This window comes from Anopheles funestus, chromosome 3RL (assembly GCF_943734845.2).
Source record: "Anopheles funestus chromosome 3RL, idAnoFuneDA-416_04, whole genome shotgun sequence".
In the NCBI taxonomy this organism is placed as follows: domain Eukaryota; kingdom Metazoa; phylum Arthropoda; class Insecta; order Diptera; family Culicidae; genus Anopheles; species Anopheles funestus.
The window spans coordinates 37,268,683-37,293,434 of record NC_064599.1 but is presented as its reverse complement, the minus strand read 5'-3'; the positions used below and the strand labels follow the sequence as shown (position 1 = coordinate 37,293,434).

General features: G+C 41.3%; 1 protein-coding gene across 7 annotated transcripts; it reads right to left on the bottom strand.

The window, feature by feature from the left end:
• Positions 1–1,903: 1,903 nt before the first annotated feature.
• LOC125767590 (nuclear receptor coactivator 6) lies at positions 1,904–24,517 on the bottom strand. Of its 7 annotated transcripts, none has more exons than XM_049434323.1 (13): positions 24,086–24,517; positions 23,107–23,918; positions 22,105–22,805; positions 17,103–18,420; positions 13,877–16,057; positions 12,638–13,794; positions 11,863–12,529; positions 11,184–11,385; positions 10,875–11,112; positions 10,652–10,747; positions 10,018–10,185; positions 9,142–9,370; positions 1,904–9,055 (listed from the first exon to the last, which is right to left on the bottom strand). In XM_049434323.1, the coding sequence occupies exons 4-13, from the start codon at positions 17,770–17,772 to the stop codon at positions 8,520–8,522; spliced, it is 6,144 nt and encodes a 2,047-aa protein (XP_049290280.1). In that variant the 5' UTR covers positions 17,773–18,420; positions 22,105–22,805; positions 23,107–23,918; positions 24,086–24,517; the 3' UTR covers positions 1,904–8,519. The 7 variants fall into 7 exon arrangements, with proteins under 7 accessions (XP_049290280.1, XP_049290281.1, XP_049290275.1 ...); XM_049434324.1 differs by having other exon boundaries at positions 24,232–24,517; XM_049434318.1 differs by lacking the exon at positions 23,107–23,918 and having other exon boundaries at positions 22,105–23,106.
• Positions 24,518–24,752: the final 235 nt, after the last annotated feature.

Below are 24,752 nucleotides of genomic sequence, written 5' to 3'. Positions count from 1 at the left end.
AAAATTTCAATGACGAGCTAAAGGCTCTATTACCAATCTGATTGCAAACAAGCCATCATTTAGACTTAACATACTATTATAATAACTTTCACCAAAATGACGTCAAAAGAGCTGATAACTTGCACCCATCGGGGGTTGAAACGGCGGCCATTACTTAATGATAACAACAGCATGAATTCAATGTTTTGTCATCCAAAAGCATTTTGATTAAATTTTTGAAATAGAACTGCAATACGTAACAAACATGTTGGACAGACAATTGAATCAATCAACAGTAAACTGCCATGATCGTATCATATACAATTGGATCATTTAGAATCGATTGGATACGATGCTGCGAAATACGCAACCGATTACGGTCTGAACGTAGAGATGCACTTGCATTTTATTTCAATAATTTTTAAAAAAATTAAACCGTTACAAAATGTGAAAAGTTTATGTTTGAATTAACTAGAGAAATTACAAAAGTTTAATTATACACAAACAAATCATATCATATTTGTATCATTTCATTGCTACAGCTTAAGCGGTTTATGGTTCAGATTTTTGTAACACTTTGGCATAATGTGTACTTTGGCACAATGTGTACACTACCAAGTACTGGGCGTCTCCAGCGAATTTATATTTTTATACAACAATCTGCACCAACTCGCCTAGTTTCGTTACATTGATAGAATCCGTAAAATTATAATTATGAACTATTGATAGAAAATCATTGGTAGTATTTGAAGGTTGTTAAGCTTCTAACTAGCTTTTTGATAAGGTTGACTTGAATGTTTCAAGAATGCGTTACATAGGGCATGCGATGAGGATGTAGAATACGTGCTCAGTGATCTTGCGAGGTGAGTTTTCTGAGTACCTCACGTCTCTTTGAGCGCCTCACGTCTATATGACCAGCTTAAAAATGACTAACCCACCGGTGCCTGATTTTAGACCGTTGTAGAATTATGATATTATCATGCAGCCTTTAAATATATTTCCACACATAAGCGGAATTCATAAATCGTGCTGAGAAATTTTCTCCCCAACGCTGTTGTTACGCATAAAGAAAGAATACAGAAATTCTCATCATCCTCTTCTAATTCGTACCACATAAAAGATTAATTCCTGTCCCTGCAGTCTGGCGAGAGTGTCCAGAGAACCAGACCCCGGAAAAGCCGTCAAGTGAAACAAGACGGAATGATCATGATTCAATTAAGGATTAGTCCTGGAGCACAGAATTCCGCTCAAAATATTTTAGGCTTGTACCCTAGCAAGCAGGAACCTTAAATTTGCACAACAAATGAGATATATAAACTGAAAAAAATAAATCTAACTTTACCTGACCTTCTAAAGGTGCCCAAAAGCTCAAAGCTTCAGTAAAACAACTAATTAACATCGCCTCATAGAGAATACACGGTCCAAGCAAAAATCTTCCATAGAATTTCTAACATGTGTCATAACAAAAAAAAATTGTATCTCTCCAACAATCACCGTTATAAGAATAAAAAGAGGTTTCATTTTAGTGCACTTTTATCTTGAAAATAAGGACGTTGTTTTAAGAAGATTTTCCCGTATTAACAACCATAAAAAGCTGTCCGTCAGTTTTGGATAGCGGCACCAATCTCGCACATGACAGAAAAATCCTACCTGGAAAGTTCCCCCGGTACAAGGTCTGCATATTAGGCTAGCATAATAAAAGAAAGTATGGTAAACCAATTATGATAGACATGAATATTTGGAGGTTGTTGCGTCAAGAAGACAGAAGAATAACGTTAGTTCCAATGCAACAGTAAAATTTGTTGTGTGACTAAACAATATTATTGAACAACTTGTTTAAAATTAAACGTTTTACTACTCACCTTTTATATCGCATCGTATAATTTCGTAATGTTACAACAGTAAAATGCACAACAAACCTGGGTTCTTTTTATAACATACTATTTTTTTGTATTAATAGTTCTTTTTTTTCTCTCTCTCTTTCTCGGTTACTATGCATCTTCCATTTCCAGCATATGGTGTTCGTTTGCTTGCACATTGTTCCTTCACCTTCGTTGTGTTATACTACACAACTCTGTCTATTTCCTCTATACCGGTTTCTACTTTACCATCTACTGACTCTTTCTGACCCTTCTTGTCTACCTGGTTCACTGTTTTTACTCTTCTTCACTGTTTCTTGCATAAACGCCACCATTAGAATGCATTCTTATGTCCAGAAATGAAGGTTTCCTCGAACAAAACAAAATGGGCGCCACACATGAAGATATTTCCCCTATTTTTGCCATTCTTTGTGTGTAGTATGTTTCTTTAAATGGGATGTTCATTTTATTTACGCACAAAAACAAAAGAACTCAAAACATTTGCTGGGAGCGTGTTATTGTTGGAGGATTCTTATGTTTGTTTGTTTGTTTGTTATACTAGTTTTGTGTTCTGTGGTACTATTTTCATAATATTTTCTAGCGCTTTGCTTTGCGGGTCTGTTACTATCGCTTTACCTGTTCCCAGGATCATTTTGATCTATCCTAATAGTGCTAAAGACTTTTGTTCGTTACACCTTCATTACCTTACGTCTTCTTAGTTTTGTTTTCCAAAGCCATAACTACGTTTTTGTTTTTTTTTTGTTTTTACTTTGTATAATGGTGTATATATAGAATATACCGTTTTACTGCTTTATTTCCCATTATGCTTTCACTTTGTTTTTACCACATTTCTTTTCTTCATTTCTATTACTAACGCATTTTAACCAGACATATTTGCAATATAATTTTGCAATTTTTATTTTTTTTGTTTAGCTTTTGCCTAGCGGGATGTTTATAAATTATACACAGTTCTCGTGATTACTGCACCTTTTTTTTTATTCATTTTACCTTCTTTTATTTATGTTTTGTTTAGTTCTCTTTGCCCACGTTATTGACTTCACGAATACGTCTTTTTTACTTGCACTTTTGAGTGTTCCTTTCTGGATTTTGTTTCTGTCCTTGATTTTGAACTAAGCATTGTTGTTGTTCTGGATTCCTTTAGCTATTAAACTAGGGCTGTGAGATGCGGAGATTCATAACGTATTTCTCCATACATTTTCCTTTTTTTATTTGTTTCAGTTCGTGTCATTCAAATGATTGATTCACTATTATAACCGGCACGCAATAATGGTTCAAAGCTTGACCATTATTCGACTGTTGAAGGAAAAAACCCAACAAATCACATGAATTACGTGGATTAGTCGTAACATTCTTTTTTTTTACTTGAAGGTCTCCGCGAGAATAGAAAAAAGCTTTACTAATAATAATTCAAAAACGAAAATCATATTTCCTTACACTTTTGCCTTTTTTATAACCTTCCCTATCTCCACAATTGTTATCACAAAGCGTGGAGTCAACGGATTTTGGGGGAGTTGCCTTTTTTTGTTACTCTCTTTTATCATCGGCCTGCAACAACATAATGTTTGATAAAAATGTCGAGGCAGGAGTTTTACTCACATTTTCCCTTTGTTAAACTTATGCTACAGCTTTGTCAGTTATCGGATAGTTAAACAGTGCCGTCTCCTACTTTCTACTATTCCTTTCAATGGTATTTTCATATCCCGATGGTGAGCAGTTCAGAGAGCCCCACTACAGTCGATATAGTAGATCATTCAAAAACGTACTTATAAACACTTACTTAGTTACGTGATAAATGAACAAAAAAAACATATGAGGCATAAAAGAAAACAAGAAAAAAATAAACAAAATACATAAATAATAGTTAAGGGTAATGATAGTTAGCTAAACTAAACACCTCACCAATGCACACAGGGTGAAAACATAAATCAACATTTTCTGCAATTGTTTCTCGCTTGAGGACAAATGGATGTGTACATACAAGCATTCGGCGTATCAGTACAGTTTGGGGGGTACGCAGCATCGTGACATGCAAACAAACGATGTACATACAGAGGAGCAATTCATCGAATGAGCCACTTGAGCGATTTGAATATTCAAAATATTGCCGGTCACGTTATATGCCTGAGTTAGAACGTGTTTGGAAACATAATGCACGTTCTCACCAATTTTTTTTTGTTTTCTTCGTTATCCTACAACTATTTACAAAACAATCCCATTGAACAACAAGATTAGAAACAAAACTAAACCAAATAATCCCACAAACAATTGATCAAAAGCACATAATGGGAAGGTAATAGAAATAGACCAAGCAAAACTGGTTCATACTTTAATCCTTAGCTTTAGTGTCATTAGTACGAAATATAGGAAGTTGCTTTTAAAGAGCAAACACACAAATAAACTTATATTTTGCAAAAATGTAGAAAATAGGAAACACAAAAAAAATCCATCTCTAATAAGACACATTCTCTCCTTCTCTCTATTTTATCCCTCCTCTTCATGTATTATCTTCACACAAACGCGCATTGCAATTATAAGCAATGCTCTTATTTTGTTAAAAAAAAACGCAAAAAAACAGAATGTTGGTTCAGAATATTCATGTCTATCGCGTGATCTTCCTTTCCCCACACCCCCACGAACCAGTTCATCATACTTATGTTTTATCACCGAAAAAAAAAACAACTCAGTCCTTCACACCTTGGTTTGTTACGATCCTACAACAACGACATTCACAGACGGTATACCCTTCTTCTAATCCCGCTTTTTTACGATTAATAAGTGCACTTATCTAAAATGTAGATTTTTGTTTTATATATTAACGCGCACAATCTGGTTGCACTTTATGCGCATATTGGTTTGGTTCGTGCTTTCGACACACATACACACTCACACACTGTTACACACCATCAATCAAACAAGGATTTTCGACTACTGGGTGTTAGTAGCTAGTACATGAGTTTGCAGCGGTATATAGAGGCCTAATGTCTGCAAGGACGCGTCTCTGGTTTGGTAGTTACAATGTTCTAATGCCGATTCCCTGTTTCTTACTGGACGCGCAACTATAATTTTCAATGTTTCGATCACACAATCTTGGTGCTTAGTAATCGGGTTTTGTTTGTTTGTTTGCTTTTGCTCTTTGCATTACACGCCTATGGAAGCAGGTCAATACTACTACTAAACCAGTTCAGTTTGTTTTTATTTTATAGCTGTGATTGTTTACGTCCTGCTGTGTTCACTGCGTACTGTGTACCTGTGCACATATCCCATCAACTGTACGGCGAGGTAGCAGCAGTCTGGCACATGTGTACTACATTTCCCGCTCATTGGTACCTGAACGATGATTTCCTTTCATATTTGGCTAGTATACTGGATTTAGTTATACCCTGCATCACATTCTAATTCTCCATTTTCGCCTCACTTCTACTATCATTTCAGTATTGCGTCTAATTATACTTCTGTTCCATGCGTCTCCCCCTTTTCATTCTGTGGATGATTTATGTTATCGTTTAAAAGTCGTTAACAATCCGCTGGTTCAAAACCTTTACACGTCTGAGAGAGTATATAGATGTTGTGTGAGTGGTCTATTTGATGTATTTCTTTATCTGTTGCTTTCAACACATAAAACCATAATGGGATTTCTATTTCTTAAAAAGCGCCCCTTTCAAAAAGTGTGTACTAGTGTTCGATGCAATCTATACCTTGGAGTGGTGGTTCGTTTTACGCATTTCTTCCGACATCGGTTTCTTCGTACATCGGTCGACAATGTAAGGTGATGTCCATTCAATACACTACAATTCGCTTTAGCAGCTCTACATCGATTGGTTTTTCTCGTTTTAGCCCCATCTCTGTTGATCGGTTTCATATGTTCTGGACGCTCTGTCTCTTGGAGGATTATATTGAGCGCTGGAAGTTAATTCGTTATACTACGGTACATGTATATAAAATCCTTATCTACATCATTAAACCGAAGATAATGATACTGACAAACAAAATTCAACAATAATTTTGTGTAATTCATTTTGCAAAATGATTATAACTGTTAGCAAAAAGCAAAACCTCAACCGTACGAAACAAACGAAATCAAACGAAAGTATAACGATGCGTGGCTATTGAATTGTTGTATGACTAGCCTTAACATATAATCCACTTCACCAGTCCCATCAATCTAAATCTAATGCCAAAGCCAAACGCAAACATACTGATGTCTAACTCCTATTTGCATGTGGTAGCGAATCGTCACCGTTCTATCGCTCCTGCTTTACAAAATACATATCGTGTTACCGTAATATGATTAACTTTATACACAGCCCTCTTTCTATTTATAAGCGTTTGCTTACTTTCGCTCCATTTCTCTGGCTCTAGTTTAGTTTATGCACATTCGCATATGCATTTGGTTGGTGACGACTCATTTCATTATTATGTGTTTCGTGTAGCTCACTACATACCTTTTATTATCCTAATATATTTTGCTTCCTTTGCATGAGTGTTCCTAATGTCCTGAATGTCCCCTTATTGATGTATTTTCTTATAATTTGTTTCAATACTAGTTACATTGCGATTGGCACAGTCGCAAACATCGGCATACAGTTGAAGGATTTTAACAGATAAAGTTCGCTAAAAAAATAGCTGAGAAATTTATCAGAAATTAACCGTATCGCCATAAGACAACCAAATGGGACCGATCGGCGACAAATTCAAGCGAGTTTATTTTTTGAGGACATTTTAATTCAGTGCAAAAATTATAGTCATACATTTTCGTTTACTACTTGATGACTATTTCATTGAATGTTTTTACAGCAATGAAAACAAAATTCATGAATAACAGCTTAAATTTAATTATTATCATCCATTTTGCATGATTCCATGTTTTGTAAGCCTTTTGAAAAGAGCAAGAAGCCAAACACGAAAACAGATAATCTGATACAAAAACCAAAAATCTCTGCAAACCTACACTACACGGATATTTTAGCGCAAGCTGCGCTCATATATCTACACCGGAGATGATACGGTTATTAAGGTGACGACATGGGTTTTTTTTACATTACATGCTTATTTTATCCCACATATTATACAGTTGCATTACTATGTACACGTTCTTCTTTGTTATGCTGACGTCCGCTTTTAAGCTGACTTTGCCGAGGCAGATGATTTCTATGAAAGCGTTTAACATTATTACTACCATAAGCGTTGGGGGAGGTATGGAGCAACACAAATGTTACGAAAGTATGATGGCTCCCTTTTCAAATTGAAACATATTTTCCTTTTTTCGCTCTCTGTGCTTGCTTTTATTAGTTGGTTTTTGTGTACGTGTGTGCATTTTTTTTAAATAGATATCAACGAGTTTAACATTGTATGCGACGTGGCGGTCCGATATTGTCCACATCAGTAAGCCGCTCTTTCTTTGCTTGTTGCATGTACATTTTTATCATTTCTTTTGTATAAACGCTTGTTACTTTTCTGAGAGTTTGGGAGGAAGCAGCTCGAGTTGAATGTTGCAGCATCAAAACACAAATCATGCTACTTCCTCCCAATCGTACAGCTGCTACTAATTGAGCGTGAGTTAATAACATCATAACGCCGCTTGCAATAACTACATCTAGACATATCTACAGGATCAGTGACTCGGCACGACTCGTTTGCAATTTTACCATGTACTACCGGACTACTTTTTCGTCTCCTATAGCCGGTAGTAGCTAACGCAATGCATTTTTTCACCTTTAACATGTTGTTTTAGTTTGTTTGCGTGTTTTACCTGCTTTAATAATTTAGCATTCTGCGTTTGCAGATGAGTCTACTTCGCCTTTGTTTTTATTAGTTGCATTTCCCTAACATGTTTTCGATACCTTTAACTCTGGCTTGCATAGTTCTATAACGAGTTCTTGTTTTTAATTGGGGACTTTACTTAATATGCTATTTTTTCTACGGAACACTGTTCCGTGAGACTACGCTACGAAAACTTTTGTATGCAAGCAAACAAATATGTATGAAAACAAAAACAAACCAACCTATACTTTCTACATTCCTGCACTATTTTTTTTCTTTAATTCGATTTTACGCCTTCGCTTGGCGACATTGATTTGTAGCTTAAGTTCGTCGACCTTTCCTTTTCAACACTCACGTTTATTCTTCTATGAAGCCACTCATTCTTCGCATCTGTTGGATAGAGAGCGTGGCAGTATTATTCGATCGCGATCAGACGTCTTTTCAAACAAAACGAAATTCCCGTCTCAGACAGATGGTAAAAAATATAGTCCGGAAATATTCGACGCAACTACATGCACAGACAGCAGTTTCCCCGCTTCTTCAGATAGTTTACTTATCCGTATGTGACTTGCACTATCCACTGCACTGGTTCCGTTACATTAACACAGAGCAGAATACACCGTACACAGAATAGCAGCTAACAACACTGTGTGCAATGAACTGCTCAAGGATCGTCAAATGTTTAAAACGTTCTGACTGTTCTTGCACACGATTTAACAACGACCTGCAGCCGTAATCACGCACAGAACTTCTTGTGTGAATTTATTTAAGCGTCCCCAAAGCTCATTGGAATAAAAACCAATCGATCGTTTCAGCACCTTTGACTGACAGATTTTCACTATCGACACTATCGACCGACAGTTCCTCCGACCGACAGTGAAATGTTTTTGTTGTTTCGTTTTACTTAGAGCTGTAATGGCCACTGTTACCCTGTCCCCCACTTCCATAATGACTTCCACCACTGTTACCGTGAACACTACCGTAGCCACTATTACCACCGTAACCGCCACCACTTGTTCCACGACCGTGATCGTTACCGTGATGATGATGTACATTTTGACGATCGCTCCTTTCGGAAGTGTTAGAGTGGGATGAGCCTCCGCGGCCACTGCCTCCTCCACCACCAGTAGCTCCACCTCCGACAATGCAATCACCACCACCACCACGGTCACTATTTGAGCCATGACTCTGGGTGTCCATTCGACGGTAGTACAACAGATACGGTACACGTGGCGCTCGAGGACGTAAAACATTGTATTCCGGTATCGGTTTCACGGTACTATCATCGTACCGAATCCAGCTGCCATAACCAGAATGATACACATCGGTAATGTAGTGTCCCTTGGACGCTTCCTTGCCATCGTGATACACCACCGCAAACAGCTTATACTGCTTCTGCTTGGCTGAATAGCTTTTACCCTTTGAGGACATCAGTTCTGCAAAACGAAAGCAATGAATGTGTAATATTATATACAATGGTAATGGAACGAAAGTAATGGTTGAACAGTAGAAGTTGACTTACTTGAATCGATCTTCAATTCTATCGGGAAGTCCAGTGTTTTTAGTATTTTGGTGCAGCCGTCCATTTTGTAGTCAAAACACTTCAAATGGAGAATCAGTACAACAGGAAGTTCCTCCAGCGTTACTTGTTGCCAAGCAGCTACTTCCTGCTTGGTTTTCGAACATGTAACACCCTCTAGTTCGTCCCGACCTACCAGCTGTTCAAGAGCTTCTTTCACAGATGCCGCTTTCTGTTAAGAAGATATAATGTATAGTAATTAGCGAAATGGTAATGCATCACGAAATTAAGTAATTAGAAAATTTATATGAATGAAGCTAAAATAAAAAAAATTATAAAACAAATTTTAATTGGGGGTCCGGTGGTGTATGTGATAAACGGCGCCGGCCCACAAGGCAGGACTGGGGTTCAAATCCCATCCGGACCCTCTCCCGGAGCATGGAATGACTATCCTGCTACGTGGTAAAATAAGTCTTGATACAGCCAGGCCGTTCTAATCGAGCAAAAAAAAAATTAATTGTTTTTTTTTAACAAGCATTTAACTAAATGCTTTTAAAATTCTTCAAAATTGGTAACATCAAACATAAAGGTTTCCAATAAAAAAAATCTAATTATAATATAACAGATAAATTTTTTAAGTATTCATTTGAGTTTAGTTTAATTTACAGGATTTAAAAATTTCTTCCTTTCATTGTTAAATTTAAAATAATCGAAACAAAAAATAATCATAAAATTGGATATAACGCACACAAAATTCGTTCATTCAATTCTATTTTTAGATTGCGAATGAATTCCAATGATTCTATTTTTAAAATGCACCATTCGAATGAACGTTCAGGATGAACACAACACGATTCTAACGAATTCATCATTACATACCTCTATATCCAAGGGAAGCGTGAAGAATGGTTGTATGTTGTACGTCGGTGGTACACCATCGCGTTGCACGCGGGATCGTAATTTGCCTCGGAAAATATCGCTTATCGGTGAACGTCCAAAATCCGTTGTACGTGTCACCGTACCCTTATTGCGATTACCGCAAATAACCTGAACAAGAAAAGTTTTATATGAGAAAACAATATTTTAATAACAAAAAATATAATATGTTTAAAATCAAAATAAAATCAATATAGTGCAGCAAACAACAACAAAAATGTCCAACGCGCAATCTTGAAATGAAACTATCAATACATATTATTATATATAACACATGGTAAGTTACATTTCTACACACTTCAACCGTGAGTGGATTTTTATTTCCCCGCCATTTTGCAACAGAAACAGATCAAAATCATCTCTGCTTCGGCCGTTACCGGTATAGAGGGGTGGCAAATATGCAGAAATAAGAATTTCTTCTCCCTTGATTCATTTTTTTTAGAAAGAGCGAAGAAGAAACAGGAGATTTGAACTCATGCTTGCCGCACGCACAAAAGTCACGACGAGACATTTTGCCACACGGCTATCGAGCTCAGTAAGAACCCTCCGCGCTATAAGCCAATTTTTACACACTTACCATCCAATCATCTGCATCTTCTTCGCCGTGAATCTCGCCGTTGGATGGTTCTTCGCCGTTCACATTTCCTTGTTCGGGTTTGTTGAATTTCATGAACTGGTAATATGCGTCAATAATAAAATTATTATTATAATAATCGTAAAGTTATTAATCTCCGCCCATTATTATCACTTCAAGAACATGAAAATAACGAAAAAGTAACTTGAAAGTATCAATAATTTACCTCTATCATTTCATCGTTAAGGCGATTTAATACACATCCTAGGAACTCTTCCGCATCTTCCTGACGTCCTTCGATTTGGAATATGTCCGAACGAATCCCATTTAGCATCTTGTAGATGACGGTCGGTTCGAACGGCGTGTCGACTTGTATTTCTGGATTTTCGTCCTTCTTGCTCTTATCACCACGCTGCGGCTTCGACCGCATAGGTAGCAGCGAAAATTCGCTCACCAACGAGCACCTGTGTTAATTGAGGAAACATCCGTTTACTATCTAAAGGCTTGTGTGTAATGTTTCTAAATTTATTCTTACATCGCGTCGATGAACGGTTTCGGATGCTTGGAATTTTTCGCAGCTGGAAGATTGCGAATCGTGCGCATTAAATGATAAAACGGTGGACAAGCCACCAGTGCCTGCAGGATTGTATTAATGTAGCAATAGTTGGATCGATTGATCAAACCACGGGGCGTTATGCTGATGCTACTATTGTCAATGCTGTATCCGCTGAGAAAATCTGAATAAAAAAATAAAAAAAAATTCTCATTTCATTGGTTTCAAGTAACAAGGAGCAACAAATATACAAAAATTGAAATAAAAAAAAACATGTTTGTTTCAACACTAATGCCACATTCCATTGATACTTCAGTTGAAAAGGGCAAACTCTCCGAGAAACGGGGTAGGTCGACGCTAGCAAGTAAACCACAAACCAATCAGAACGATTGGTCGGCGTGGCCACTCAGAAAACGTAACCTGTAATTATTCTCTCCCATTTGTGTAACGCGTATATTACTCCACGAATGACAGAGTAGTTCGCTGACTTCCAAATGGAATCTTTTTTGAAAACTGTTGTTATAACATAATTTAAAACTATATTTTTTAAGATCATTTCGTTTCGAGAGTTCGAGATTCGAACTCATAAACTAGCCTTTACAAATTACATATATAGTCACGCACTAGCACATTCGGCTATCCCGTACGTACTGCTACTTACCTCCAAATTTCAAAGAAAAATCATCCTTCTGATCTCCGATGGACGGAGCGGAAGTTGCGCCTGCTGCTGCATCAGCGGTTGATATCTTTTTCGACACGCCTGTTTGAGTGGCCTTTCCTTTGCCGGACGTCATAGCGGTTGAGCCTCCTGTGCCGCTGGATGGAGTTGAAGCCGCTGCAGATGAATAGGACATCGGGGCACTCGTTGTTAACGGCGTCTGATGGTTTCTTTCATAGGGCTGCACCTTGGCCACTGGTTTTTTCGCACTCGTTAAGGACACATCGGTACTAGACGGCGGATTATTAGCCACTCCAGGAGCCGCCGAAGCACCACCAGTCGTCGCTGTCGCTGGTCGGATTGAGGATTGCGCAAAGTTAACCGCAGAGGTTCCTGTTGCGTGATGCTGAGAAGCAGCAACAACTGCGCCTGTACTAGTAGATGTGCTACCCTGTGCGGCTGTCTGTCCAATCGTTCCCGTTGACAAAGGTGCTGAAGTTCCAGAAACTGCGGATGCTGTTCCTTGCGCTGCTGTAGAAGCCAAAACCGATGACGCAGTGGACGACAACGCGGAAGCCGCTGACGCCGACGACGATGACGATGAAGACGACGTTTGGAACAGGCTGGCCCAGGTTTTGTTGGGTTGCGGCGGCGCAGCACCGGCTGGTATCTGTGGCGGGGGCACAATTATGGGTGGTGGAATGTTTAGTGGATGATCGGGTGGCGGTATGTTTAGTGGGTGGTTAATGACAACCGGTGCTTTGGTCGCAGACTTTACCGTGTTAGTATTAGTAGAAATGGCAGATGATGTAGTAGGGGGCCTAGGTACAATTACCACATCTTGGTGGTGTTGCTTCGTCGTTTCCGCAGCTCCGACCGAGCTCGCCGTGACAGCTGCAGGTGCAGTCGTCGGACCCGTACGCTGTGGAATCGCTTCCACCTTTTTCGACTCCATCTGTGGCGGCACGACTGCAGTCTGTCCGCTGCTGGCACTGCTTACTCCGCTAATGATTGTTCCGCTCGCCGACGCGGCACTACCACTGTTTGCTGCACTCGAAGGACGCTGGTTGTGATCCGAAAACGGTTTCTGCTGTTGTGACTGTTTGCTGGAAGATAACGAAGTCGAGGAGGTGATCGATGATGATGGTGTCGCTACGGTTCCAACCAATGTTGTGAACGGCACCGGAGATGTATTTTTATTCTGATGACTGCCCGAACCGGGAAACTCCTTGTTCGGTATCGCTGAAACTGAAACCGAGGCGGTACCCTTCTTTGGTCCCACGCCGCTATTATTTACCCACCCACTTCCTGCATTAGATTGCCCTGCCGATTGCGGGGCACTACTTCGTTGTGGATTCACTCCACCACCAACCACAGACGCTGCAGTCGCCGTACGCCTTTGTTCCTGTTCCTTGAGCGAGAGTTTCTCCATTCGTTCATTGGTACCCTTCACGGATTCCATCTGTTCTGAACGACTCCGCGGTGCAGGTGCCTGTGATGCAACAGCCGCAGCATATCCTAGAATTGGTGGTGGTGGTTGTTGCTGTTGCTGCTGATGATGTTGCTGTTGGTATCCCTGATTTGGCACATTGTGTGATGCATTCGGCTGTTTGGTGACAGAAGCATTTTCTGCCCCCCGGGTCGGCATCGCCGGCGACGTCCCTTCGTTTTGTTGGGGGTTTGGTACAGTGGTGCTAACATTTACAGTGGACGGCAGTGGCGCTGGGTTCGTCATCACAACGGCATCAACGAGCTTCGGTGAGGTAGTGATGTCCGATTTACGGTTAACGCTGCTGTTGTTATTCGTATCGTTTCCGTTCGCATCAACCAGATTACTTGCAACAACTCCAGCTACTGTCGATGTTGCCATGGTTGGACCCGTCTGTTGAGTCATTGGGAAAGTTTGATTGGTGGTTGATGGTGGAGAGTCCGTCACTGCACATACAAATCAGGAAAGTATAGAGATTATTCATTAAGCCCAATGGATTAGTTTTCTGTCACACCTTACTATACTTACTATTCATAGCAGCTCCCTGCGGTGGTTGAACCTGTTGATAATGCTGCTGCTGATGGGCAGTTGGTTGTATCAGCGCGTGGTGTGATGGTGGAGGATGCGCTTGAATATACTGCGGATCAACGATGAAATTGTTGTTCATTGGTTGGGTTCCACCGTCCATTGCTGGCGACGATAAAACTCCTGATGCCGAACCGTGCTGCTGTTGATGTTGCTCCGGTGTCACCATTAACACCTCCGTAGATCCTTCCATCGGCATCGGTTGTGGAGGAGCGGCTCCAACCAGATAACCACCGCCAACCATCATCTCCTCTGGTTGTGGAACACCTCCAACGAGGTTATGTTGTGCGACCGAGGTAACCACTATCGGTGAGTGCATGGTAGATGTTGCGTTCGAACTCACCGGAATGTTGCCGTTTCCGTTGTAATCTTCAACCTGTGGCTGAGATGCTGTCCCTACATGCTGCGGTTGCGGTTGCATACCATATTCATCGGGAGCTGACATCGAAACGACTGGAGCCGGTGTCATCTGCATCGTGAAGCCGGGAACATTCGGATCCAGTACGTGACCAATTACTGGCTGTATCGTTTGTGGTGGCGGTGGACCCTGGGCTAACATACCACCCGTTGCGCCGCTACCATCATCTTCATGAACCGGCAGATATTCTCCCGTTTCGGGATGATAATCAAGCGTCATATGCGGAGGTTGTGGCCACATTGCCCCTGGGTGTACACCCGGATCATCATGACCTTGCCCCTGTCCACCATGCGGACCTCCACCGTCATCGCCTTTGCCATCGTCGTACAACTGATATTCCGACGGAATATAGGACGGATACACCAGATTGGGATAACCATGCAGAGGTGCATTATAGTACATCTGCATGTGAGGCGCGGCCATAAACAGTGGTGTACCAGTGGCATGTTGAGCCATCGGTGGCAACAAATAGAAACCACCGTGCAGGTTGCCGTACTGTGCGCCAGCGGTACCCATCATCGGTGGTGCTTCTATATGCATCAGCTCGGGCGTATGTTGCTGAGGTGGATGTGGTGGTTGTTGCTGTGACATTTGCTGCGAATGCTGACCTCCTCCACTGACGGATGCAGGAGGAGTTTGTTGCTGACCACCACCTTGACCTTGTTGGGACTGTTGCTGCTGCACCTGATGCTGCAATGAAGGCTGTCCTCCTTGATGGTGTGAGAGCGATTGCATTACACCCTGCTGTTGCTGCTGCTGTTGAAGACTCTGATGATAATTCTGGGCGTGTTGCTGCTGATGGTGGTAGGATTGCTGTTGCTGCTGTTGCTGCTGATGTATGTAGTGCGGTACGTATCCTCCTCGGGAGCGGGAATTATTTCCACCGCGATTGTTTCGTCCGCCACGTCGCATCGTTCCACGTCCCGGCATCGATACCGGTGTCGGTGGCATTAGCTGCATCTCAGGTCCGGTCCCAACATCTGCTTGCATGTAGGCTCCTTGCGGCGCAGTAGTCGTAGCTAGGTACGGTGATATCGCTGGATACCCATGAACGCTCACGTTCGCTGTTAAATTACCGACGAAAACGTTGTTCGGTACCTGAGCTGCCGTTGGTGGCAACATTTGTACCGGGTACATTCCATGCGCTCCCGGTGGGATGTAAGCTGATGCCGGAATTGGGGTGTACATGTGCTGTAGCATCTGTTGCTGGTGGGGGTTCGATACAGCAACGGTCTGTTGTTGCATTTGCTGATTGCCATTGTCTCGATCAGCGTTTCGTCCACCGGTATCGCCCGTACTGTTGACTCCACCGCCCGCACCGTTACCACCTCCGTTTCTACCACCAACATTATGCTGCTGTGGTTGGTTCGGACCTTGGCCAGGCTGCTGCTGTCCTCCTCCTGTCTGCTGTTGTTGATTGTTAGCTCCCGAACCTAACTGCTGCTGCTGCTGGTGTTGCTGCTGCTGTTGTTGTTGCTGCTGCTGCTGCTGCTGCTGCTGAAGGTGATGCGGGTTGTTGGTGTGTGGAGGCATAGTCGCAGCCGTTACTACGGAAGTCCGTGCTATGACTTCTCCTCCTCCTCCTCCTACACCGCCTGCGACGCTCGTGGTCGTCGACTGGATCGAAAAACCGATCCACTGTTCTCCACTGGCAAGCACCTTCTCCGTATCGATGACGAACGAACTACTACTGTTGCCTTCGTTTACTGCAATAGAGAGAAGCAAAAAGGTGTATTTTTAATAGTAGCACAATCAAAAACGTGCAAAAAGGCAAATGGTCAGAGAGACCGAAAGGAACACAACGGCGGGAAAATAAAAAAAACATACGCAAACAAAAACCAAAAAAAACAATAAACCAAAAAAAAAGAAAACTTGCGTACAAAGCTAATCGAAGGTAGTACAATATAAATGCGTCCACACGCATAAACAATAGTTGTGCCATTAACAAACACGACGAAAAATGTCCAATAGAATGGAGGAAAGAACAGAAATGAACAGAAAAAGAGATGAATTTATAAACCCTTAAGAAAATGAATAAATATATGGTATTTTGTGCCATTTTTTAGCCGTTTTTTTTCTTCTAACAACCCCAAAAAAGTTTGTTTTAAGCAAGTGAGTTTGCTTTATTTTATTATTTTATTTTCTTATAATAACATCGATAAAGAACGGTGTAAATATCAAATCAGTCTTTTTTATACATTTTCTCTTGTCGAGCCACATAGCAGATGCCAATTGCCAATAGCTTATAGTTTAGAGTGGTCAGAACAAAAAACAAATAAGAAAGGTGTCAGTAAAATACATTTCAGTCAGTCATTAGAAGAAAACAGATTTTTTTTATTTGATAAGTTATTAAACATTTAAGTACAAGCGTTTCAAACAATAATACATGTCGTGCAAAAATTTAACGTTACAACAATACGAGCAATAAACTGTATAATAAAATGACATTAGTCAAGCAGGTGCAATTGAACCTATGCTAGAATGACAGCGTCATTGAAAGATCGTGCTGCGTGTGTGTTTTGCCATATTAATTAGTGATTAAACCATTTTCGATATTAAGATTCTTTAAAGTGTGTAAAAGAGTAGAAAAGCTTAAATCGTAAATAAGAAGCCAGATATAAATATTCGAACATACGAACACAAGGTTATTAAAAAAACAAACAAAATATAGCAACCTGGCAAATAAATAATATCAACAACATAACGTTAATTGGATCGAATATGTCTTTTGGTTTAAGCAACAACGCTTACCGAAATTCGGCAGCGGTGGTGCTGATGTTGGCGTTGAGACGATCGATGCAGTTCGAAGTAGACCACCTACTCCTTGGGACAGAAGCGAAGCTCTGCCAACAAGTTCCACATTACCGACAGTCGAAGGAGTGGACAACAGTGCTGCTGGCTGATGCTGTGGTTGATCCAGCAACGCAAACGGACGACTCGAACTTGACACTAACGACTGTTTCCGCACGGGAACGATCATCATTCCACCAGGCTGTTGTGTTGGTGCCACTACTGGTGCTGCGTTTTCTTGTTGCGCATATTCTTTGCCGTACGAGCGAGGTTTGCCAACTCCACCAACAACGGCCGACCTGGGCAAAAAAACTACCGGCACCGGATCGAAGGCTCGTGCGTTCGGGTTTAATCCGTTCAACTGTGTCAACTCCTGGGGAAGCACTACAGGCAACGGCTCTTTCCCATCTCTTTGCTCTACCTCCTTCGGCCTATGCATCGGGGGAAAGAATGCTACGCGATGTTCGCGCACCGAACTCTGCTGACACGGCAAAGACGCTTGGGCGGAAGCATCAGACGTGGGATATAATATTCCCATCAATGCGGACGCCTCATTCTGGCCGGCATCGGTGAGGTCTAGAAACTGATAGCTGCTACCTTCTCGCGTATCGTCCTCGGTACACTTCATCATCCGTCCCGAGGATGATGAGTTGGCGGCTGTGTGACGGCTGCTTTCGTTACGCACCCTTCACGACCGCGTAAAGAACGGCGATCGACGCGACGATCCCGACGGTGACGATGGCTGTTGACGGTGTGTTCCGGTGGCGGATTCCGGCGAATGTTCATTTTCCCGATACCCTCGGCCGTGGAAGGCACCGGTCTCCGAACCCGGTCCAATCGCGTCTATTAGTTAGGAGGCGCACTTGCCTTGTTCTCTACGTTCTAATGGACTGTGTGGCTGTTCTGGACGCCACAAGCATCATCAGCTCTTTTTGCTCTCTGTACAAAAGGATCCTCTTTGAACATCCGTTTCATTCCAACACATTCGTAATCGGTACCGTTTGCCTACACGTACACATTTAAAAAAGAAACACTCACTCTAATCCACCCAGCTTAACATGATTTAACTAAACATTACAACATGATCGACTGACAACCATCGGCCATGACCAAAAACCATCGAAATGTCCCATATCGGTCGCAAAATTCGCGGCGGATGCAGATAACTTTCATAAGCATGCACACGGATATATTGTAGAGTGGTCGCGCTTCGCTATTTTATCAAATGACAAGCCGGCACTAGGAAGAAAAACATGGGGAGCTAATTTGCTTGCTTCAACTATTGGCAATCGTACATCACACGACGACAAGAGAGAAAGAGAAAGATAAAGAGAAAAAGAGAAGAAACAGTTGTTGGAAGGAAAGAAAAGAAAAGAATACAAAATTACAATTACAACATACAGCATTGAACATGAAGAAGAAAAATAAAACAGTTAAGCTTCTACTACGGACACAGGTTCGTGAATATCATCAATTATGATCTGCTCCCCAAAACATATCTTATCATTGTTCAGCTCTTCTTCGTTTAGGGTTGATAAGCAAAACAAAAACAAGATCTGTGTGAATCAGGATCCAATGAAATGTAACAAGATAACTTGGAACGATTGGTTCAAATTATTTCGTACGCAAAACATGAAATAATCACGAACTGACAATTGACAACAATTACTAAACTAAAGAAACACTTTCATAAACAACATATCAAATCATTTTATTTTAAATGATTGACAATAAGAGTAGAGGTATACAAATTTATCCATTTTTGTAATGTCTCCATTCTCAGAGAAAAACCACCAACGATGGAAGAAAAGCCGTCCAATTTTCCATTTCTTAACTGACAACAGTGTTCGAAATTCCATTGGATGCGCGCACTATAAGCAGGAAATGGAAGTGTTACCAGCAAAGGAAATCGTCATTCGTTCACTATCTTCCGCAGCTTCACTGTGGCCAATTTCCCATTGCTGTTTCGCTTTACACAAAACGATTTGCAAATGCAATTTTTCATCCAAAGGTAGACTGGATCCAACCGGTGCGGCAGTTGAAAGGTAAGGCGATATAGTCATTAAAGCTTCACACATTTAACACACTCAGGCGTTTGGGAAAGGGAATAAAAAGGACAGACGATGGGCACTTGATGCACTTATCTATATTTGGCATACGGGTATATTGAGGTCATCCCCTCATGTGGCGCATGTCGATAAAAGAGAGACAGAAAATAGGTGTAATGCAATGCGGTCCCGTAAACTGCTGATGATGTGTGTCCATAATGTTAGCATATTTTGGCTTCTTGAAAATTTGTAAGCAGTTGCCAACAATGATATCCGAAGTATCCGGAGCAACATACGAGGTTCAACGTAATCCAACTTTTAAAAAACACACATTTTGCGCTATCGGATCAATTCAGTCTACAGGCTACCACACCCTTTCGATGTTTTGAACGTCCTGAAGGATTTGCACGAACGTTGGTGGACAGTTTGGTGTCACTTTTCTAACGTGACCATCGTCCGTAGGCTGCACATGAACGATGTAAGTTCACTAGTTGATAAAATACTTAAAACATTAAGGACATCAAGAGTTTAGCAAAAAGGCCCTTTGGAAAGTTCCTTGAACGAAATTCGTTCCTTTCCTATTTTCTGCAGACTGCGTTCCTATTTTCGGCAATGCAAATAAAAGGTTTTAAACCATTTCTTGCAACGTAAATAATTTGAAATAATTTTTTAAAAACTTGTCGATTCTTATTAAGATGAGTTTGTTGATTTGAAGTAGTTAAATAAATAACTGACCATTTTGAAAATCGATTATTGAGCAGATTTTGGCATCTTTATGATGGGAGTTGAGTGAAAGGACAGAATTCCATCCGAAATGTAAATTAATTTCCATGCACTTTAAAGCCAATCTATCATAATCTTTCAAAACACAAGTGTCTGTGTAATTGTTGCGAAACTTCGTATTTAAAGGATAATAAATAGTATTTACGTTTTGAAATAATGTTAGTTCTCAATTTATCGCACAACTTGGCATGACTTAGCGGAAATAGGTAGACTACCTCATGGTACTGAATTCACTCTGCCGAGATTTTTCTCGTTATCAATGATAGCTAATACGGCTTTCTTCGAACAATTAACTTAATTGAATGACGATAACAGACGGTTATAGACATAAACATAAAACATCTTCCAACACAAGTTAATTAGGATCGTACATCTCAAAACACCGATAGGAGGCAGGATAAGCACGATTATTTGGGATTGTTTTGATTTCTTCAGAATTATGCATCAATACACAGCAGTTCAGTAAGTATTATTTTCCAATCTTTATGATAAAACCATATCTGACGGAAAGACGCATTGGAGACTTTTCTTTAAACGGTTTAAACGATGATCCACGATGACCTAATTGGCTTACTAATGGTTTTATTTTTACCACACAAATGAACGATCAGTTTTTGTCACAAGGCAACGCTTCAGAATGGATTTGATACCGGTCTTTTCGTGTGAAAATGAAATGTTATTTTGTTGGAAAATCATTTCACTCAACACCTGAAGATGATGTCTCACAAAAGTATACAATTGCATGATTTTTTATAAAAAAAACGCTTCACCCTTTTCAGTACTATAAAGGCTTTCTTTCCCTCTCATAACACTCCATATTGTGAATGAGAAGACTTAAGGCAAGACACGATCGTATATTAGACGTCATAAAATCCGTCTTTTCCGAGAAGAATCTTTTTGTAGCCTTTGCCTTTTCTTTTTGCTGTCTCCTAGCTTACCGACGACGTTGCCCGAATTTCCCATTACTGGTTAGTGTGACAAAACGCATCAAGGAATGTGAACATGCAATACCCAAAAGGCACCCGGAAAAGAGACATCGCACCGACGAAGACGTTGACGTCGAATGCTGCGGTTTTCATACTGCGGCATCTGTTTTCGCCATCCGCCACAAAACGTAAAAGAAACAAAACCGTTCGAACGGTCGGCCATCCATCGTGTCATCGGCATACACCAGTGAAGTGTTTCGTCACCGGTTCTCTGCCATCTTGATCCACGAACTGCCTGTCCTGACTGTCTGCCTTGAGGTTCCGAAAATGGTAAATGGTTCCCAAAAAAGGGAATCAACCAAGGCCTTATACAAAACCAACGGTGCCACATTGGACCCTACGATGGGCTTGGTTACTAGTATTACAGCGCAGTATGTGCCGCGAACCATAGGGTTTTCTATCTGTCATTTTCTGCCGATCTGTGATTGTCACCACGCTGTCGCCATGATGACGTTCCGGATTCCAAAGAAAAGGTTTGTGTGTGTATGTGTTTTTTTTCTTTGCTACAAGTTTTCTATCCAAACACACCGAAATTCATAGCTTTTCTTTCCGGTTTGTTTAGTGGTGTGTGTGTGCGTGTGTTTGTGTTAGCACGTGGAGCAATGTAGGGAATTGCAAGCGGAAAAACGCTTCAAAAGGCCGATACAGCAGCATCCATCTTTGTTTACCTCCCCAGTTCATGACGGAAGACTAATGTTGTGAGAAGGAAAAGAAAACATAACAGACACACACAATACTGACTCCGACCGGCAGAACGGTTCACTCTGAAGCCGGTTTTTGCATTCATTCATACACCAACACATACACACTAAGCACAACAAACTGACGTGTTTTTACAGAGCGGAAAGAAAATTGTTAAATAGAGAAATTAAGAAGATATTTATAGTAAGGGCACTGGGGAACTAGAAACGCTATGCAAAACTATAAAAAAAACATTATCTCTTGACGTTATGTAAAAACCACCATCGATGTCTCTTGCAATACCAAACAAAGAAGGACACATCTTATCAAGAACCGATAAACCTCCAACAAACGCTAACTTCAAGCACCATAAGCTACCTTCGATCGTTTGACACCGTCTTCTCTCGCGTCTACTTAGACCTAAAAACATAACCACACACATCAGAGGGACAATTGACAACTTACCGTTTTAAGCCGTTGCTCCATCGCATGGGGACAAACGGAACAGTACATCCGCCGTCCGTACGGCCGATGCAGGGTGCTGCTGCTGGCGTTGATGTTGATAATGATGGCGATGGTTAGTAGCACGATGAGCTGAAAACGATGACGAAGACATTCGTCAACACTGCAACGCTGCTGGGAGAGTTTCCTTTTCGTGTTTCTCTTCGTTAGGGTATTGGGTAGAAAGGTTTGCAAATCGAATCGATGATACTTGATGCTCCAATCAACACATTACACTGACCTATGCGGACTGCTAGCATCAAGGGCTCTGGATTACTGTGCCGTCTTCCACGATCGGCCGTTTGGCATGTGAAATGTATCAACAGCTCGATTGCACGGTTTTGATGGATGGATATGACGGACTTCAGGATAATTTTCGAAGGAACACACACAACGTGGGGTATTAGTTACGCGAAGGGGAAACGAATTTTCTCCGTCAATTTTTTTCCAATCCGTTCGAATGGGCCGTTCTGGCTGCGGAAAAGTGGTGCTACTTTTTTTTCTCTTCACTACACTACACACACTCAAACACACACACTTCACACTATCGTAACACGTACGCAACACACATACATTTATATGCACACACTATCCTGAACACGGCGAATTCACCATATGCGAAAGACTATGGGACACCACTCCTTCCGTTCGAAGTTTTCTCGAAGCTAAAAAAAACACAACATGTAGTACACCCACAACAATTCGTCCCACAGTGGAGATGGCAATTTGCGAATTTTCACACCGCTTTGGATGGATGCTCTTTCACACCCGCTTATCAATAAGGATGCTTTTTCACTTTTGAGTTGTTTTAATCAATCGAATACCGCGACGAAAACTCATTCGTAATGCTAGGAAACTAGGCTATTCGTAATTTCTTTTCCGTATGCCGCGTATGAAACGGCTTACTGCGATTGGAAAATATTTCCACAGAAGGGTTTCTTATGCCACACCATGCACACTACCAACCTGTGGAGAGAAACAGATTTCTGCGTGAGTGAGTGTGCTGCTTTATGTTACGCAGTGATCATGTCGTTCCAACTGGCACAAGGGCAACGGTACAGCCGGTGTACTTCCGGCGGGAAGAATCAAATTCGTGATGAGACACTGAGCCGCACATGGACACATTATAGTGCAAATGATCTATTTTACCCCATAGCATGACAATAACTTCCTTTACCATCGAAACAAATACACGTAAAGAACAAGAAATTCCTGTACAATTCTTTGAAAACTCCAAAAATGTGGATAAAATGGAGAATTTGCAAAAAAAAAACCTACACGTCTTCCTCTCCACTACCTATACATGCTGATCGAAACCACACACACACACACACACATACACTAACGCACGATTCCACGGGCTACTTAGGACAGAAAACGGCGAATCTATTCTCCCTAATTTGGATTACTTCTTGCTGCAACTAACTGAATTTATTTTGTGAACAAATGCAAGAAATTTCCCTTTCCCTACGGTACGCAATTCAAAGCAGTTCGCAATCGCTGGCATTCACAAAAGAGGGCCACTATCGCTATTTGACAGCTGTCTTCGCATGGCTATCTAATTAGAAGCAAATAAATGTTCCCGACCCGTCGCTCTCGCATTGCGTGCCGCTACGTGTATATGTGAATGTGTGTGTGTGTGCATTACTGCGATACTCTCGTCTTCCGTGGGGTCGTCCACTAAGGCCGAAATATGAAACCTCTTTTGCAGTAATGCGGTCTAGGCATTTCAGGAAAATCGGGAAGGATTTGTCACCGGAAAGGCGGTCGCAGACATACTGCAAAGAAGAAGAAAAACGATTCAACTTGCTTTCTCACTCGCTCGTGGCTCGTCCCCAAAACTGCCCCCACGGACGGCTCCCTTAAAGGAAAGATCTTTTCCGATTAGGCAACGACGGCGTAAAGGTCGAGCACAGAAAAGTAGGCTCCCATGTTCTTTTCCTACCCCTTTGTCGTTTCACACACGCTGACGCACGCACCGGCACATTAGCACGGTCCGTGCTGGCCAGAATCACCGTCGAACACCAGAGCGAGAAAAAAATGGGGTGGTGCACTTCTTTTCTTCTTGCTTCTTCTACTTCACACACTCACTCGCTTGCTATTTGCTGCACGAAAAGTTGAAGTCGGCTTCCTTTTTTTTCACTATACACACTTTAGCACAATCGCACTCTCCGCTGCCAAGTTAGCGGAACCGAGGAACCGCCACTCGTTGGGACACGGTTATCCGGAACAGTTTTCAACCCCGGTGGGGCCGTCACGGGTGCTTCTGGGTTTGCGAACGGTTTGCAATCCTCGGGTAGTGGAAAAAATCTGCTTTTCCTCGCTCTTCGACGAGCCGACGTCGTACCGGATGTGAAAGAGTTTGTAAAATCGATGAAACGCGAGCTGTCAAAAAGCGAGGCAACTGTCGATGTACATTCACATTCATCGAGAATATAATCGTGCAAAGCCAATCGTTGTACGTTTCGTCGATTGCGATCATGTAAAAACGAACGGTGGTCGCACGATTAGGACAAAAGCTTTCAAAACAGTTTTGTAAAAATATTTTATCATCGAACTTTTTTATTTAGATAAAGAATGAATTCGTGTTTTTGCTAAACATTCATATATTT